General features: G+C 38.0%; 1 protein-coding gene and 1 pseudogene across 1 annotated transcript; one reads left to right on the plus strand and one right to left on the minus strand.

The window, feature by feature from the left end:
* The first annotated feature begins 10,138 nt into the window (after positions 1 to 10,138).
* On the plus strand, positions 10,139 to 10,456 carry LOC123927458 (60S ribosomal protein L37-like). Its single transcript, XM_045982043.1, has one exon. It carries the CDS (start codon positions 10,145 to 10,147, stop codon positions 10,454 to 10,456), a length of 312 nt encoding a protein of 103 aa, XP_045837999.1. The 5' UTR covers positions 10,139 to 10,144.
* A 5,481-nt stretch (positions 10,457 to 15,937) lies between these two features.
* Positions 15,938 to 16,035, minus strand: LOC123928537 (annotated as a pseudogene).
* Positions 16,036 to 16,668: the final 633 nt, after the last annotated feature.

Below are 16,668 nucleotides of genomic sequence, written 5' to 3' on the forward strand. Positions count from 1 at the left end.
TTCAGCCCAACATTGAGCTTGGAATCCCCTACTTAAAAAAAAAAAAAGAAAAGAAAGAAAGAAATGAATGACAGTTCTCAGACTCTATAAGATCTTCAAGGTCAAACTCTTTGTCCAGTATGAAAAAAAAAGTCAAAATACATATGATCCCAACTTACAATTCCATGTATGACTTTTCAACCTAACAGTGGTTGAAAATGATACTGTTCAGTAGAAACTGTACTTCAGGTTTTGAATTTTGATCTTTTTCTGGGCTAGCTATATGTGGTAGGATACTCTTGTGATGCTGGGCAGCAGCTGTGAGACACAACTTCCAGTCAGCCATTTGATCAGGAGGGTAAAAACTGATACAATCACTTGTACCCATATACAACCATTCTGTTTTTCACTTTCAGTACAATATTCAATTATATAGGCTATTCAGCACTTTATTATAAAATAACTTTGTGTGAGATGATTTTGCCCAACTGTAGCTAATATAAGTGTTCTGAGCACGTTTAAGGCAGGCTATGATGACAGTAGGTTTAGGTGTATTAACTGGATTTTGACCTGTGTTTTCAACCTCCACCAGTTTATCAGGACGTAGCTTTGTCATAAGTCAAGGGAGAACTATAATCAAGGCATGCTTCTTCTCCCTTCCTATAATGGTCTACTTTCTAAAGATAGTGTTGCAGAACCATCCCTTCTTTATTCATGACAACTGCCTGTGTGTTCATAATTCGGAACCTTTTGCTCCAGTTATGTCTGTGAAGATAATGATGTATGGTTACATTAAGAAATTCAATTGATGGGCGCCTGGGTGGCTCAGTGGGTTAAGCCGCTGCCTTCGGCTCAGGTCATGATCTCAGGGTCCTGGGATCGAGTCCCACATCGGGCTCTCTGCTCAGCAGGGAGCCTGCTTCCCTCTCTCTCTCTCTGCCTGCCTCTCTGCCTACTTGTGATCTCTCTCTCTCTCAAATAAATAAATTTAAAAAAAAATCTTTAAAAAAAAAAAAAGAAAAGAAATTCAATTGATGTTGTGAAAAGTGATCATTTGTTGAAAGCATGGGAACTTTATGGATAAAAGTTAAATACAGTACTTTTAAAAGATTCACAGGAGAATTAGTGGGAAATGGAAAACTTATGGGATATGTGGATTAAATGTGATTAAAAAGCTAGACCTCAGGCTAGCATCCTTAATATGAAAGACACTACTGTCAAATTAACGGAACTCATATTATCTGTTTTATCTTACTCAAAAACTTGGCATTCAGAGTGCTAAAGGCCTCCCCTGACTATATTAATCAGGAAAGATTTTGTTATGGTATAATAATAAAGTTTCCCAAAATCTCCATGCCTTAACACAACAGACATTTATTGTTTGTTCATGCTTCATATGGATCAAACGCCCTCTGTTCCAGTCACTCCAGGAACCAGATTGACAGAGGGTCCACTGTTCTGTAGCTATCTCACCTAGATCATAGCAGCTGATTTTCTGTGGCAGAGGAAGAGAAGAAAGAATCCCAATGAACTTTTCATAGCCTTAGACTGGGAAAAAAAAAACACAACAACACATTACTGAAAAAAAAATTTAAACACACACACACATGCACATTACTGATAGAATTTCATTGGCCTAAACTAGTTACATAGCCTCTGCCATCTGCAGAGAGACTGAGTCCTCAAACCAAGTAGGGATATCGGTGAACAATACTAATGTCACCCATCCTGGCCCCATCAGTGAGCTCCTATATATTTTGGAAAAACTCCCAGGAAGTTTTATTCCATAACACTGGAAGTTATGCTTCCAAAAATAAATTCTCTGTACTTGTTAAGAATTGACTACATGGGGCGCCTGGGTGGCTCAGTGGGATAAAGCCTCTGCCTTCAGCTCGGGTCATGATCCCGGGGTCCTGGGATCAAGCCCCGCATGGGGGAGGGGGTCTCTGCTCAGCGGGGAGCCTGCTTCCCCCTCTCTCTGTCTCTGCCCGCCTCTCTGCCTGCTTGTGATCTCTGTTTGTCAAATAAATAAATAAAATCTTAAAAAAAAAAAAAAAGAAAAAAGAATTGACTATCGTGTAAATAGAATGGACTTGCCATTTTCTTCCCCTTTGTTTTAGTTGTGTATTAAATCAATGTCAGTCTATCTAGTGATTGATATATCCAACTTACATTCCTTTTGCTAATTTTTTGACCTGACCTAAGGGATATTGCCCTTAAAAACATTTCCTACTAATACTCTGCTCCCATGTTACATGTACTAATTGAAAGTGATGATCATATCTTCAGTAGGAAAATGCTAACACTACGTAATACAAGTATCATACTATAGGTAGATGACTCCATGAACTCTAGGTTAAAAAGATTCTTTTTGGGGTGGCCGGCTGGCTCAGTCAGAAGATCATGCGACTCTTGATCTTGGGGTTGTCAGTTTCAGCCCTGTGTTGAGGGTGGAGTTTACCTAAAAAAAAAAAAAAAAAAAAGGATTATTTTCCCTCAAAACTTGAGAAGTAGTAGCCTATTAATCACATGGTAAACTGAGTATAGAAATCATTTCTGATCACAAAATTCACAGCTTTACTGGCTTTCTGCTATGGTAATGATACAAAATTAGATTAATTCAGCTCAACCAACTTTTATTGAGCATCAACTATGTGCCAACACTTTGCCAAGTTCTTGGAATAAAGATAAAAAATGTAAGTAGGACGTAAGTTCCTTGAGAACAGAAATCTTGTCCACCAGTGTATACCTAGAGATTAGTGTGATGCTAGGCCCATATATTAGATGCTCAATAAATAGGTATTAAGAGAATGCAAGACAAATCTTTGATCTCAGTGTGTCTATGAAATAGAGCAGTGCATATGAGCTGGGTTTGCCTCAGTTTTATCACTGACAAGCAGAAATTTCTATTAAGATTGCTGTTAGTCCTTGCAGAATCTTTCTCTATTTAGGCAGTGTGTTTGAAATGGGAATTTATGCCTGCCTATTCTATATATACCACATGGATTTCTTTTCAGTTGTGCTCCAAATAACTAATTGTTAACCTGCTTTTCTAAAATGAAGATTTAAGGCCACCAATAGCTTGTATGTCTCACAGTTTCTATAGCACATTTATATTAATTATTTCACAGAATTTTCAGATCAGCCATCCAAGGTATAATTCCTACTTTAGAGACAAGGAAAATGTGACTTCTGTGGTTAACTAGCTTTTGCAGACATTGAGCTCATAAGTGGCAGAGCTGAGACTCAAACCTAGGACATCTGAATTCAAGCCGAGGGATACCTACCTTCATGCCACAGGTGCCTTCCCTCTCAATGCTGCATACTCAACTTCAGCATTTTCCTTCTTTCTAACGGGTAAGCAGCATATAAGAGAAACATCTCCAGAGCTTCCTCTCAACACGAGTATTATTCCAGTCCTCAGTGTGGTCTATTTTTAAGAAGCTGGGGATGATGTTAAATGTAAGTGTATAAACCTGATCCATTGACAGAAAACCAGAAGGTCCTGGTTTTGTTTTCTTAGAACATTTGCTTTACAGGGGCATATGGGTGGCTCAGTGGGTTAAAGCCTCTGCCTTCAGCTCCGGTCAGGATCCCAGGGTCCTGGAATCAAGCCCCACATCAGGCTCTCTGCTCAGCAGGGAGCCTGCTTCCCCCCTCCCTCTCTCTGCCTGCCTCTCTGCCTACTTGTGATCTCTGTCTGTCAAATAAATAAATAAAAATCTTTAGAAAAAGTTTGCTTTACGAAAACAAAACAAAATTAAAAGTTGGGTTAGAAAATAGGAATAGCTTGGGATTTAATCACCATCTATATATTTACTGTTGTCAAAATATATCTCCTAAAAAAATCTTTATTTGCCATCCTTTAGATGTGTTGTGCTTTCTTTGAAAGGTCAACTTAAGTAGGGACATTGTAGAAAGGCCTAAAGAGACCTATAATTCAAGGTGACTTCAGGAAGCCAGCAACTCAAGATTTACAACCTCTTCAGCTGAAAAAATATAGCTGTAGCCACAGGCTTTAGTGAAGTTTTATTTGTATTTCAGCATAGTGCATGTCTTCTTATGACATTTCCCTCGGTGTTTTAGTTCATTCCTCTTTATATTCCCAAGACAACCCAAATAATTGGTGCTACTCTTAATGATTCAACTTGAAGAAGTTAAATAGATTAAATGAGATGGGCGAGTTAGACTTTTGGGGAGAACTACACAATACTGCTACTTCCCTCCTTTGGAGACTTGGAATGGTATTTTATGTGTCCCAGATGTGGCCACATTCTGCCTAACATCTGGTAGTGCATTTTATTAAAATAATGAACTAGCATATGTTTGAAAACTCAAAAGAAAGAATAAAAGTTTTCATTCTGATGCAACACAAATAGCCAACTGTTTCTTTGTAGTTAATAATGGGGCATATAAATGGGAAATATTACTGTGATATCCAACTTCAAGTATAAGTTAAAGTATGATTTAATAATTACTGGCTCAGGCTTTCTAACATGAAAAATGTTTATTCCATTCAAGTAAACTTTGAAAAGTTTTTTTCCTTTCAAAATGTTTACTGGAAGGGAAGAGAGTTGTGTCTTGGCGTTGATATAGGAACACCAAGAATCATCCTGGAAGCTAATAAGATCAAAACTCAGAACTAAAATGGAAATTTCTCCGGAGAAGAAGGCTGGAAGATCCTTATGGGGAAGTACAGTTGAAGAGTGCAAAATACTGAAGTCAAATGACAACTACTCAAACTGCCTTTGTGGACATTTTAATCTTTCCCACTTAAAACAAGCATGGTGCTAGAATGGTTTTTGTGGGGTGAGAGAGTGGAGGGTAAAGACATCTCTTATCTAATATATTTCTGGGAAATGTTTTTAGTAAAGAATCTAAAAGAACTGCCAACTCCCACCCATACAAAGAAAATTTTGTTTTATTTTAGACTACATTAAGATCTGGAAACCCCTGCAGTATCCATCCATCTGCTGGGTCATTTGCATTTTATACTCTGCAGAAGCAAGCATTAAAATATACATCAAATAAGACACTAAAGTAGGTTATAATTCAGGTAAATCCAAAAACCATTCTGGTCAACCTAGAATAATGAGGTTTTATGTGTTACACCCAGGAAGAGACATTTTTTAAGGATTTTAGTCTGTACAAAAGTTATATCATTTTTTAAATAAACAGATTTCACAGACCATGCTTATAAGATCAGAATTAACTATTGTCTCTTAAGGATTATGAAATCTGTCACATATGAAGTATGGGATAAAGATAACTGCAAAAGAACCTTCTTGTCATAGTATCCTGTTAAGGATATATGGATGACCTAACTCACACTGTTCTATCCCTCTCCAACACTCACAGCTATGATCTAATTAGTTCTGGTCTTAAGGCAGTACTGATGCTCTTCATGTATTTTCAGTTCATTGACTTCTTGACATTTACACATCCTTCGTCTCCGACTTCACTCTTGGACTTTATTATATTAGCTGTCCCGGTTTGACCCTTTCCTAAAATTTAAAAAGACGACTGTGGGCCTGACTTCAACACAGCTGTCCCTTCTTCCACATGATCCAGTTCTTAGCTATTTGCCAACCTATTCATTGCCTGACTTGCTCCTTAATTAGGCTTGGCCATATCCTTTATCCCAGCCTTTAACATGGGGCTTGACACATAGTGAATACAAACTGCATTACAAGAACATGTCAAACATAACCTGTAGACACCATGCCATTTATGGTACGGGAAAAGAGCCATCTTTATCAACAGATACAGAAAATACAGAGCTCTTTAGTGGAAAAGAACAGAGAAGCAATGAGGAGAGACATTTGGAGAGACAATGAGGAGGACATCTGGAGAGAGCCCAAATGTCCACTGACTGCTATCTGTGGTACAGAATACTCCAGGAACAATCCTGGATCAGGAGAACCCATGTTAGGAATGTCATGTGGTATCGTTGCAGTTGCCCCCCACCCCACCAAAAGAGTAATGACCAACAAGAAAGGTCGTTATTAGTGGATCTTCAGTTTGGATGTTTATTTTGAAGAGTCTTGTCAAAACATACTAATATTCCATACGAGTAAAAATTTAACATGCTGTACATTAATCCCAGTATTCCAAGTGGAACTTGAAAGTTGATTACTTCTCAAGCCAGATTTAGCATCTTCTCCCCCATTCACTTGCCTAGATTTGTTGTATGGAAATATGTCCCCCTAACTCACCCAGGAGAATGAAAGTAGCATGACGGCACAATGTTAGTATTCATCTTCCCGTTGCCAGTCATTATTCATTTTAAGTGGGCCCCAATACTTGAAACATTATAATCTATAGGTATGCATATGCTTTGCTCCTAAGATACATCTGGTATGTCTTCAGGTAATGAGCATAACTACAGTTTTTAAAGATTTTTTAAAAATTTATTTATTTGACAGAGATCACAAGTAGGCAGAGAGGCAGGCAGAGAGAGAGGAAGGAAAGCAGGCTCCCTGCCAAGCAGAGAGCCCGACGCGGGGCTTGATCCCAGGACCCTGGGATCATAACTACAGTTTTAAAAAGCAGTCACTAAAAATACTTGTTTTGTATATTTTACAAAGAGTATTTTGTTTAATCATTACAACAATACTTAGAAAATGAAACTTTGAGTAGGCATAATTTTCTACCTACCATGTTCACACAATTATAATACAAGTTGTTGGTCTATGTTTATGAACACATATATTACATATATTAATGATGTACATGAAAATGACACAACCCCCTAAGAGGGCAATTTGGTAGTTCTCAAAATTTTGAGGGTGTGTATCTTTCAGCCTAAGAGATCCAGTTCCAGGAATGTATCTTACAGAAGTACTCACACGAGTGTGCAGAGAAATATATACATGCAAAAAAAAAAAAAAAAAGAAAGAAAGAAATATATACATGCATGTTAATTTTTACATTGCTTACATTTGTAAAAACCTGACTATAATTTTATTTTTTGTTAAATAAATTTTAGTATTCTATACAGCACCATATCATATAACTGTTAAAAAGAATGAGATAAAGCTACTGCTCAACATCACTCATCAGGGAAATAAAAATCAAAACCATGATGAGATACCACCTCACACCTCTCAGAATGGCTAAAATTAACAACACAGGAAACAACAGATGTTGGCAAGATTTCAGGGAAAGGGAAGCCTCTTATATTGGTGGGAATGCAAATTGGTGCAGCCACTCTGGACAACAGCATGGAGGTTCCTCAAAAAGTTAAAAATAGAACTACCCTATGATCCAGCAATTGCACTACTGGGTATTAACCCAAAGAACACAAAAATATAGATTCAAAAGGATGCATGCACCCCGATGTTTATAGCAGCATTACCAAACTATGGAGAGAGCCCAAATGTTCACTTACTGATGAATGGACAAAGAAGATGTGGTATACACACACACACACACACACACACAAACACACACAATGGAATATTACTCAGCCATCAAAAAGAATGAAATCTTGCCATTTGCAATGACATGAATGGAGCTAGAGTGTATTATGCTTAGTGAAATAAGTCAGAGAAAGACAAATACCATGATTTCACTCTTACGTGGATTTTAAGAAACAAAACAGATAAACATAGGAGAAAGGAAAAGAAAGGGGGAGGGAAGCAAGCCATAAGAGACTCTTAACAATAGGAGTGCCTGGGTGGCTCAGTGGGTTAAGCCTCTGCATTCAGCTCAGGTCATGATCTCAGGTCCTAGGATGGAGGCCCTCATCGGGCTCTCTGCTCAGCGGGGACCCTGCTTCCCTCTCTCTCTTTCTGCCTGCCTCTCTGCATAATTGTGATCTCTCTCTGTCAAATAAGTAAAAATAAAATCTTGATATTATAAAAAAAAGAGAGACTCTTAATAATAGAGAACAATGGGGTGCCTGGGTGGCTCAGGGGTTAAAGCCTCTGCCTTTGGCTCCGGTCATGATCCCAGGGTCCTAGAATCAAGCCCCACATCCGGCTCTCTGCTCAACGGGGAGCCTGCTTCCTCCTCTCTCTCTCTCTGCCTGCCTCTCCGCCTACTTGTGATCTCTCTCTCTGCCAAGTAAATAAATAAAATCTTAAAAAAAAAAAATAGAGAACAGACTGAGGGTTGATGAAGGAAGGTGGGTGGGAAATGAGCTAAATGGGTGATGGGTATCAAGGAAGGCACTTGTGATGAGCACTGGGTGTTACATGTAAATGATGAATCACTAAATTCTATACCTGAAACAAATTTTACCATGTATGATAAATAACTAGAATTTAAATAAAAACTTGGAGAAAAAAGCTACAAGTACTGACGTAGAAAGATATTAAAAATATATTATCAAGTGAAAAGTCAAGTCTCTCAGCAATGTATGTAATATGTACCATATATCCTATTTTTGTAATACAAACATATTCAAATGAATATACATCAAAATATTAAGAGGAATTATATTTAAGGAAAGGAGAACTTTTGAGGACTTTCAGTTTCTAAATTATTTTTTAATTTCTGTATCATCTACATGTTTCACACTGGAATAAAACATTAAACTTTATCATAAAAGTAAAGATGCAATTACATGTAAAAAGTAAACATCTAGGGGCACCTGGGTGGCTCAGTCGTTAAGCGTCTGCCTTTGGCTCAGGTCGTGGTCCCAGGGTCCTGGAATCAAGCCCAGCGTCCAGCTCCCTGCTCAGTGGGAAGCCTGCCTCTCCCTCTCCCATTTCGCCTGCTGGTGTTCCCTCTCTCACTGTCTCTCTCTCTCTCTGTCAAATAAATAAAATCTAAAAAAAAAAAAAAAGTAAACCTCTAATAAAAATGAGTGAAATTTCTGCACATATCCACCTATTATTAGAGGAAGGATAGAGGTGAACAAAAAGCTGTTCTAGATCAGGCATCATCAGCCAAAGCAAACAGAAAAACTAGAATTTGGAAATTCTTTGGTTCTAGAGCTCCATTTGTGTAGTGGCCTTGAAAATCAGGAAATTAATGTCTTATTACTAAACTTCAATTTCCATTCCCCTAAACATTCCTGACCCTGCTTAGTAAGAATTTAGGCTAAACAGGGTCCAACCAATGATTACACAACCCTCAAATAGTAACCCTTTAAAAGAGTTCTAGGGGGGCGCCTGGGTGGCTCAGTGGGTTAAAGCCTCTGCTTTCGGCTCAGGTCATGATCCCAGGGTCCTGGGATCGAGCCCCGCATTGGGCTTTCTGCTCAGCAGGGAGCCTGCCTCCCTTCCTTTCTCTCTCTGCCTGCCTATCTGCCAACCTGTGATCTCTGTCTGTCAAATAAATAAATAAAATCTTTTAAAAAAAAAAAAAAGAGTTCTAGGACCTATATAATTATCTTGGGATTCTATTCTTCTCCTACTAATTTATATCCCACAGTGTCTAGGAGAAATATCAGATGTTGTTTGCTAATTAGACTTCTAGTACTCCCTCCAGAAATTCCTGCTGATTTAGCTCGTGATTACTGGAAAAAAGTACAAATTGTAGGTTGAGAATCAAATATTTGAATTTTCCATCTTATATGCATCTACTCCAGGGAATTCTAAGTTTCTAGACTTTTTGAGATCACCATATGGTGAAAAGCTTGGGCGGTATATTAGGCTGGGTTCAAGAGACTTGACCTCTCTCCAGATTGGATCAGATGACCCAAGGGGTCAAAGCAAAAGCACTAGTCATTGCATTTGGGGTAGAATGGGGGTGCGGTTGTACAGAAATAAACTCAGGGACTGGCTGAAAAAGATAGGTTTTTTGTCCAAAGTGTCCAGATGCCCAGAGCAAATACACAGGCAAGAAGGAACTCCAAGAAAGTGGGCATAGGATAAGTTTAAGGGGGTAAAATACACCTACCTGAAAGCTGAATCAGGGGGTCTGAAGCCAAGTCATCAAGAGTAGCTATCTTTCCTTCTCCTCCAGGAGAGGATGACAAGTGAGATGAAGAATAAGGGCAAAGTCCAATATGGCTGGTGTTAGCTGAGACTGGCAAAAGGACACTCCTGACCTTGACTTTAGATCCTAAAGATTCGGATGGGTCTCGTCTGAAGACACATGCAGAACAGAGTATTGAATGAGGGTTGTGAGAAGCAGAGGGTTAGTTAGAAAAACTAGAGATGGATCCAAATAGCATATCGAGAGGGTCTGCCGCAGAAACAAGATAACGAAGAGGATGTCATCGTTTGGAAAACGTCGCCGTAAGACACACACGTTGTACCACTGCTGGGGCTCGAAGGCCTACCACCTTCAGAAGTCCACCTGTGGCAAAGGTGGCTATCTTGCCAACCACAAGGGAAAGTATAACTGGAATGCCAAGGCTAAAAGAAGAAACACCACTGAGACTGGTCGAATGAGGAAGCACCTAAAAATTGTAGACCGCAGATTCAGGCATGGGTTCCATGAAGGAACAACACCTAAGCCCAAGAGGGCTGCTGTTGCAGTGTCCAGTTCATCTGAAGGATTTCAACAACTAGTCCCACAATAAATGTTCTGGTTTGGAAAACACACACACACACACACACACACACACACAAACAAATAGCATACCAAATTTGCAAAAATCTCCCAACTCAGATGCGAGCAAGAGCCAGGGTCAGTGAGAGCTGAGCATGTGATATTTGGCTTTCTCTTGGATCCTCTGACCCTCTCCAGGTCAGTCTGTTGTGGCTTCACATCATGACCTCATGCTCTACGTTTTGGAATGTCCCAGGTTTAGTCTTGGTACTTTTTTCCCGTTAATTTATATCCTCTGGGTGATTCTATTCAGTACTGTGGCTGTAAGTATATGTTAACTACTCTCAACTTTCTCCAAACTTACGGATTTCTGTAAGTTTCCTGGAAGTTAAGGACATCTCTAAACTTATATCCAACTCCCTTTTCAGCCCCTCTACTTGGATGTCTAATAAGTATCTCGAATATAAAATGTCTAAGATAGATCTCCTCTTTGAAATGTAAACAGAAAACAACATATGATTTTTTTAAAAGATTTTATTTATTTGACAGACAGAGATCACAAGTAGGCAGAGAGGCAGGCGGCGGGGGGGGGGGGGGGGGGGAGCAGGCTCCTGCTGAGAAGAGAGCCGGATGCGGGGCTCGATCCCAGGATGCTGGGATCATGACCTGAGCGGAAGGCAGAGGCTTTAACCCACTGAGCCACACAGGTGCCCCCAACATATGATTTTTAACTGTCCTTTTATTTGTAGCTATAATATCTAAATCACTTTATAGACCCAAGGGAGTTAAAAGAAATTACTCATGATTACTTAAACCACATAAATAACTCAAAATGTAAAATTAATGTTTTAAGTATATTTGCGTACATGTTCATTTATACATTCCCTTCGCAAGAGTCTGTAACTCCTGACCACACTCAGTAATTCAAAGACAGAAGACATAGACCCTCTCCTCAAAGAACGCAGCATCTAGTAGGGGACACAGACACATACCAAATGTGATGAGGCAAATAAAAGAAAGGCAATAGGAATGATTCTTCCTTGAGGCCCATTTTTAATTACACGCTATGGGACAGCACCTCTCATAGGACTCCAGTCTTGGCAGTATTAGCTTTATCCTGAAAACGATGAAAAATTTTAGGTAAATTTACAGCTGTGCTAATAGCCAACAATCTCATAATCTCTGTACGTGTCAGGTACTGTGCTAAGTATTTTAGAAGCATTATCTCATTTAATCTTTATGCCAACTTTATGAAGAAGTTACCATAATTATTACCATTACCATGGACTAGAAAACAGAGGTTTAATGCATTTTGGTACTTACCTAAGTCACCTGAAGTCATAGGGTAGGCAAATCCATATCCTTAACCACTATTCTAAAATCCCTTCTCACAATTGATGACCCTGCTTTAACTAGTAATAATGGTGCTAGGTCTTTAAAAAACATTTGTACTAAAATAAAAAATAAATATACAAATAATCCAAATAGTGAGTAACCATTATATTTTAAGAATAATAATCCCCAATTATTGAATATAATTGGATAAAAAGGTCTATAGCATAAGAAGTCATGAAATGTTGGGCTCAGTTTTTCAAAGCTCATAAAGATACAGGATTAAGCTGATTGCCTTTGGAGATAAGTTTTTAGTCCTAAAGTACATTCTGTGTTTTGGGCTTCTCTTATTACTATAACACAGATAAGCTAAGATGGAAAAATCATCAGTCTTGCAAAAGCTAAGAGAATAGAAGCCAAAGCCTATAGGAATATAGTCTTCTAAATTTATTATCTGTTATGCATTGATTTATCACATATGGTGGGAATTTAAACCAGATGTATACTTACTGGAAGAGGCCATACCAAGACAGACAGGGGAGAGGAATGTGACCTCAGTTTGAAAGTAGAGAATCAAAACTTGGTGGTGGTTCAGAAGTTTCCTTTTATGCTAGTTATATAACAGAATAAAAGCTCTTCAGTCATCTTTTCAAATTAACTGAGACGTCATTTTTTTAATCTGGAAGTTGTTGAAACTTCTGGCTTTTGAAATGCAATTATTTTCATATTGAAAAAGACCATGGATTTTCTGAGTTACTGTTGCTTAATCTAAAGCAAAATATTTTTGGAAAATACAGCTCTGATATGTAAATGTTAAAATGTACACACTCCTGTTTGCTTCGTTCTCATCTGGAATTTAGACACCAAATTTTAATAGCTAAAATTCAGTAACACATCTTTCTCTGCCATCTGCTTTTTTTTAACTGAAACTTTAAAAAAAATGCATTCTTTCAAGTCACATTTAAGGGTGTACATCTAAGGGAAGAAAAACTAACTAGCCTAACATGAATAATCTACCTATAGTTATGTAATCCTTTTATTTTTTAAAACTTTAAAATCACTAAGAAAACGATTCTCATAATAAATGCTTTAGTTTGGGAACAGTCTGAACAACAACAACAACAATAAAACACAATATGGAACAACTTGCAGTCCTTCCTCTACTTTTTGAGGGGAAATGGAAAATCATTTATTGAGCAAAGATGTATTTCTCAAAACCCTTGTGATTTCATTTTCAGCTTATTTTTACAATATATTTATGTGATAAGACACTTTTAAAAAAATAATTAGCCAATTTTAGACAGTTCTATCACAAGAGGACAGCCCAAGATAACTCATTATACTATGGAGACATGCACATGGACACACATTCGTCTGCATCGACTGCCAGAGTTAATTTGCTCAAAGCTAGGGCGATCGTGGACAGTCTCAAAAAAAAAAAAAAAAAACCACAGAAAAAGGTCCCTTTCTCTATAAGGAGTTACCAGTAGGAAACTAAACACATGCCTAAAAGAAACTACCTGAATATCTCATTGTATGTCTTTAACTGCCAAAGCAATTGGTTTGTTTGTTTAACTTCCCTCAAACAAGTATTGAGCAGTCATTGTGTTCTGAACACTTCTAGGCAACAGGGAAGAAAACAAAAACCATGTAAATGATATGTCTTGCTTGCCCAGCTTAAGGTAAATTACATGATAACATTTCTTTCTCATGGAGGTAAATTTACATTCAGTGAAATGCATAGATATTAAGTGTACAGTTGTATGAGTTTTAACAAAAGTATATATTCATGTAACTACCACCCCAGCTGAGACATAAGACACTTTCATCTCCCCTAGAGAGTTCTTTCATGTCTTCAGTGAGTCTCTCTTCTCAGATAGGCAATTGTGTTCTGATTTCTATTATTATGCTCTTAAAGTCACATAAATGGAATTATAAATGTATTCTGTGGTGTTTGATTGTTTTACACTGTGGATTGTTTAGAGATTCATTTATATTGTTGTACGAGTACTTTATGACAAATATTCTTTTACGTACATACACAACTTTTTTTAAAAACCCGTAATCATGTTGATGGGTATTTATATTTGTGTTTTTTTTTTTAAAGATTTTATTTATTTATTTGACAGAGAGAGAGATCACAATTAGGCAGAGAGGCAGGCAGAGAGAGAGGAGGAAGCAGGCTCCCCGCGGAGCAGAGAGCCCGATGCGGGGCTCGATCCCAGGACCCTGAGATCATGACCTGAGCCGAAGGCAGCGGCTTAATCCACCAAGCCACCCAGGCGCCCTGGGTATTTATATTTGCTTCCAGTTCTTGGCTACTAAAAAATAAAGCTGCTGTTAGCACTCTTGGTCAAGTTTTTGTGAATGTAGATTTTCATTCTCTTGGATAAATACCTAGGATTAGAACTGCTGGGTCATTAAGTGGATATATAATTTTATAAGAAGCTCCCGACTAGTTGTCCAAAGAGATTATATAATTTTTATACTCCATCAACAGTGTATGAGAGTTCCACTTGCATAACATGCTCACCAACAATTGATGTCATCGGCCTTTTTGTTTTAACCATTTTAGTGGGTGTGAAGTGGAATTTCAATATGGTTTTAATTCATATTCCCCTGATAACTAGTGATGTTGAGTGTCTTTTCATGTGCTTATTGGCCACTTTTTGTGAAATGTCTTTTTGCCAATTTCAAATTTTTTTATCCTTTTATTTTTGATTTGTAGGTGTCTTTCGTGTATTACTATATAAGTTATTTACCAAATATACATATTAAGAATTTTTTCTCAGTGTATGGCTTATGTTTTTTTAACAGATTTTATTTTTTTAGAGATGTTTTAGGGTAACAGCAAAATTAAGCAGATGGTATAAAGAATTCTCATCTGGGGCGCCTGGGTGGCTCAGTGGTTTAAGCTGCTGCCTTCCGCTCGGGTCATGATCTCGGGGTCCTGGGATCGAGTCCCGCGTCGGGCTCTCTGCTCAGCAGGGAGCCTGCTTCCCTCTCTCTCTCTCTCTCTGCCTGCCTCTCTGCCTACTGTGATCTCTCTCTGTGAAATAAATAAATAAAATCTTTAAAAAAATAAATAAATAAAAAAAAAAAAAAAGAATTCTCATCTACCTCCTGCCGCTACGTATGTATAGCCTCTCCTACCGTCAGCACCCTACCCTAGAGTGGTACGTTTGCTACAGTCAACTGACACATCATTATTACCCAAAGTCCATAGTTTATATTAGGTTTCATGCTTGGTGTTGTACAATGAATTTGGACAAATATATAATATGTATATATTTATATATACATATGCATAAACATAAACATATACATAAATATATAATATGTATCCACCATTGTAGTATCATATCATACAGAGTTCTTTCAATGCCCTAAATTCCTCCGTGTTCTACTTATTCATATATACCCATCCTCTGACAACCCATTGATCTTTCTAGTGCCCTGAGTTTTGTCTTTTCCAGAATGTCATATAGCTGGAATCATGTAGTCTTTTCACATTAGCTTCTTGCACTTAAAAATATGCACCTAATGTTCTTCCATATCTTTTCATGGCTTGATGTTTCCATTGTCTGGACATACCATGAATTATTTATCCATTAACCTACTGTAGGACTTCTTGGTTGTTTCCAGATTTTGGCAGTTGTGAATAAAACTGCTTTAAACAACTGTGTGCATGTTTTTGTGTAGACTTAACTTTCCAATTCATCTGGGTAAATACCAAAGAGTGCAATTTCCTGACCATGTGGTCAGAGAATGTTAAGTTTTGTAAGAAACTGCCAAATTGTCTTCCAAAGTACCATTTTGCATACCCATTAGCAATGGATGAAAATTCCTATTGCTTCATATCCTTGCCAGCATTGGGTGGTGTTAGCATTTTGGGTTTTGGCCATTCTAGTAGGTGTGTTGTGGTATCTCATGGTTATTTTAATTTACAATAATGTAATGACATGTGATATCAATCAACTTTTGATATGCTTATTTGCCTTCTGTATCTTCTTGGGTGATATGTCTATTCATTTTTTGATCATTTTTTAGATTGTCCTAATGTAAGAATTTGATGTAAATATACATTGTAAATAGATTAACACAATCAAGGTAATTAACATATCCAATACCTCACACAGTAAAGATTTTTCTGTGTGGTGAAAATACTTAAGGTCAACTCTTAAATATGGGCTGCTTCACAAATTTGCATCATCCTTGCACAAAGGCCATGCTAATCTCTGTATCATTCCAATTCTTGTATATGTATGTGCTGCAGAAGTGAGTACTTAAGGGGCACCTGTGTGGCTCACCTTAGGTCATGATCCTGGAGTCCTGGGATTAAGTCTTGCATCAGGCTCCCTGCTCAGAGGGGAGTCTGCTTCTCCCTCTGACCTTCTCCCTTCTCAGGTTCTTTCTCTCTCTCTCTCTCTCATTCTCTCTCTCTCAAATAAAATCTTTAAAAAAAAAGTGAATACTTGAGGGTTTTTTTTTTCCCATACATTTTTATAGTTGTTCCAATGCCGTTTGTTTAAAAAAATTCCCTATCTCGGGCGCCTGGGTGGCTCAGTGGGTTAAGCCGCTGCCTTCGGCTCAGGTCATGATCTCGGGATCCTGGGATCGAGTCCCACATCGGGCTCTCTGCTCAGCGGGGAGCCTGCTTCCCTCTCTCTCTCTCTGCCTGCCTCTCTATCTACTTGTGATCTCTCTCTGTCAAATAAATAAATAAAATCTTTAAAAAAAAAAATTCCCTATCTCATTGAATTGACTCGGCACCTTGGTAATACTCAGTTGACTATATATATATATTGATCGATCTTTGATTTCACTGTTCTGCTCTGTACACACACAGACACACACATACACATTTTATGTTTATACACATTTTATACACATGTTGTTTATTCCAGACTG

The sequence above is a fragment of the Meles meles genome, chromosome 17 (genome assembly GCF_922984935.1).
Source record: "Meles meles chromosome 17, mMelMel3.1 paternal haplotype, whole genome shotgun sequence".
Taxonomy (NCBI): domain Eukaryota; kingdom Metazoa; phylum Chordata; class Mammalia; order Carnivora; family Mustelidae; genus Meles; species Meles meles.